Source organism: Leishmania mexicana, contig 27, assembly GCF_000234665.1.
Source record: "Leishmania mexicana MHOM/GT/2001/U1103 WGS CADB00000000 data, contig 27, whole genome shotgun sequence".
NCBI lineage: Eukaryota > Euglenozoa > Kinetoplastea > Trypanosomatida > Trypanosomatidae > Leishmania > Leishmania mexicana.
In genome coordinates, this window is record NW_003946415.1 from 12 (window position 1) to 3095 (window position 3084).

Below are 3084 nucleotides of genomic sequence, written 5' to 3' on the forward strand. Positions count from 1 at the left end.
ATTAGTACTGTAATAGCTTTATTTTCAGCTCTGAATCGGCTCGCCTCTCCTCTACTTACCTTTAGGCTGCCAAAATGCGGAGCAAAAAGTAGACTGGGAAACATCCATCAAAAGCAAGATCAATATATATATATATATATATATATATATACTCTTCTCTCACTCAGCAACGAAGCTATACTGCTTAAGGGGAATTAAAAGCTAATATAACCTGGAACTGCTTCTGATTTCACCCAAAGCACGCTCTCTTCCTCTCATTTCCAAAGCAGGCCGAATACACAGAAAAACCTGGACTCGACTGCTTTCAGAAATAAAAAGGCAAACTAACACAGTGCACTACGTCGAAAAAAAAAAAAACGATGTCTCCCAGCTATGTATCTGCATACAGGTACATCTCACAATCACCCATAGTTACCTGGGGACCGCGAACCTTTACGCAATAACGTTAAAGAGTACCAAGATATTACATAAACCACTAAAAAATACATCAGTCGTCCGTTTTCTACGAGCACGGACCCTGGTGTGCCTCCGCCGCCTTCATGCGACCCGTCGATGTCGGCAGTAGCTTCTCACGTCCGGCAGCGCCGCGCTCGCGCACAACACGGCTGCAGAGACTCACGCTTGTGTCTAGTAGGAAGTCGAACAGAGCCCCGGGCCACGACTTGGTACAATGCAAATCAACGTAGAACTCCGGTGCAATCGTATTCAGCTTCCCTATCCGTGTCCATGGAATGTTTGGGAAGTCGTGGTGCTCAACATGATAGCCGACATTCCACATTACCCAGTTCAGCGGCCCGTAGTACGAGAACGTCTCTTGCCCACCGTTGCCCGTGAGCACAAAATGCTCCGAGATGAAGTGGCCAGCGAGAGGGTGCCAACTGGTGCCTAGAAAAGTACAGAGAAGGAAGTACAGCAGTGGCCACCAGCCCCAGTAGTAGTACACGAGCAGGTTGAACATCAGCTGCACAATGTAGTTCATCACATGCAACTTCTCAAACTTGATCGTCCGCACAACAGTGGGCCTGAGAGCGTAGAACAGTACCTGAAACGTGAGGAAGAAAAACTTTCCAGCGTAGCTTGATAGATACCTTCCCTCGAACAGCGTGGGCACATCAGCGTCAATGCCGTCCCAGCCCAAGTAGCGGTGATGCTCAGCGTGGTACGTCTTGAACATCATCGCATATGGCACAGGCACCACCAGATTCACGAACATTGCGTAAAGGTCGTTGTAGAGCGGTTTGATGAAGCAGAGGCCATGTGTGGCCTCGTGAATTGCCAAGAAACAGCTGTGCGTAATTGTTCCACCCACGAAATATGCGACGAGAAGAAGAGTGGGCCACCCCATGTCCTTCGCACGGTAGCCAAGATAAATCTGGAGCAGAACAAACGGTGTCATTAGACGTGGAAGCCATGGGTCCGGGCCGTACAGCTTTTTGATCTCCTCCCCATGTGCCTTCAGCATCTCACGGTTCCGTGTTCTGTGCGTGTACTCCGTGTCAGACCAGTAGTAGTCGGCGCGGCCGTGCTTCGAAAGCACTGTCAAAATCTGCCACGGGGTATTTTTCTTCGTGGAGAGCAACTGTTAAAGTCCCCTCACAACAACGTACACCTCAGCGCATGGCACCAGGTCCCTGAACCCACTTCGTGTGTGGGGAAGCCAAGTAGCCCCTATCCCAGGCAACGCAGCGTCACTTCCGGTGGTGGAAGGGTTTTGTGCCCACGGCGTGAGGGGGTGAAGGTGATATGTCGCTACTGATGTTTGCGGTCGGAGGCTGGATGGCGGGCCGTTAGGGAAGGCTGCGACTGTAAACGCCCTTGTGCCATCCATGTGATGGGAAAGGTGTCGACGTGAATCCAACGCGTCCAACTTGGTCCTCGCTCCCTACCTGCGGGGAAGCTGAGCTACCCCGAGCGATGCGCCACGCGGCGACAGGCATACTGGATGCAGCTATGGGACACCCTGAAGGCACGTGTGTAGCTAGTGTTTGGGGCCGAGTTCCTGCTCCGATGACCTCGCGGGCGTTGCTGTTACGTGTGTATCTACGGCCGCGTTGCAGCACGCGATGGGCGCCTTCGGTGGACCCGGTGGGGTGGAGTTAAGCGCATGTTTTACGGTGAAGGAACGGACACTTTGAAGGGGGAAAAAAACTCCATGTAAGGCACAGAAAAATGGCGGATCTGGGAAAAGGCAGCTCTTCTTTTCCAGGTGTTCAAAGTGGAGTAAGCGAGGTCTACAAAGTACCTAACCAAAATACTTGTTTGTGTGTGTGTGTGTGTGTCGATGGACGAAAGTCGGGAAGGTAGCAGGAGAAAATATAAGCAAGGACATAGAGTAAGAAAAGTTAGGTGACTGAGAAGCACAAGTCAACAAACTTTGCTTTCCTGTTACAAAGCAGCTGCTTTCAATTTTTGTGCTTGACAGACCCCCACCCTATGCTCCTTTCCTTTAACTTTGCGGATTTTCTGCGTCCACCTGGCTAAAATCAGAGGACCACAAGACAGTTTCATTAGTACTGTAATAGCTTTATTTTCAGCTCTGAATCGGCTCGCCTCTCCTCTACTTACCTTTAGGCTGCCAAAATGCGGAGCAAAAAGTAGACTGGGAAACATCCATCAAAAGCAAGATCAATATATATATATATATATATATACTCTTCTCTCACTCAGCAACGAAGCTATACTGCTTAAGGGGAATTAAAAGCTAATATAACCTGGAACTGCTTCTGATTTCACCCAAAGCACGCTCTCTTCCTCTCATTTCCAAAGCAGGCCGAATACACAGAAAAACCTGGACTCGACTGCTTTCAGAAATAAAAAGGCAAACTAACACAGTGCACTACGTCGAAAAAAAAAAAAACGATGTCTCCCAGCTATGTATCTGCATACAGGTACATCTCACAATCACCCATAGTTACCTGGGGACCGCGAACCTTTACGCAATAACGTTAAAGAGTACCAAGATATTACATAAACCACTAAAAAATACATCAGTCGTCCGTTTTCTACGAGCACGGACCCTGGTGTGCCTCCGCCGCCTTCATGCGACCCGTCGATGTCGGCAGTAGCTTCTCACGTCCGGGATGT

At 49.4% G+C, this 3084-nt stretch overlaps 1 protein-coding gene across 1 annotated transcript; it reads right to left on the reverse strand.

Annotated features, from left to right (window-relative positions):
- Nucleotides 1–502: 502 nt before the first annotated feature.
- LmxM_26_1690_1 (uncharacterized protein) lies at nt 503–1462 on the reverse strand (the record flags this gene model as incomplete). The annotated part of the gene is made up of 1 exon (XM_003886528.1): nt 503–1462. One exon carries the CDS (start codon nt 1460–1462, stop codon nt 503–505), a length of 960 nt encoding a protein of 319 aa, XP_003886577.1.
- Between the last annotated feature and the right edge of the window lie 1622 nt (nt 1463–3084).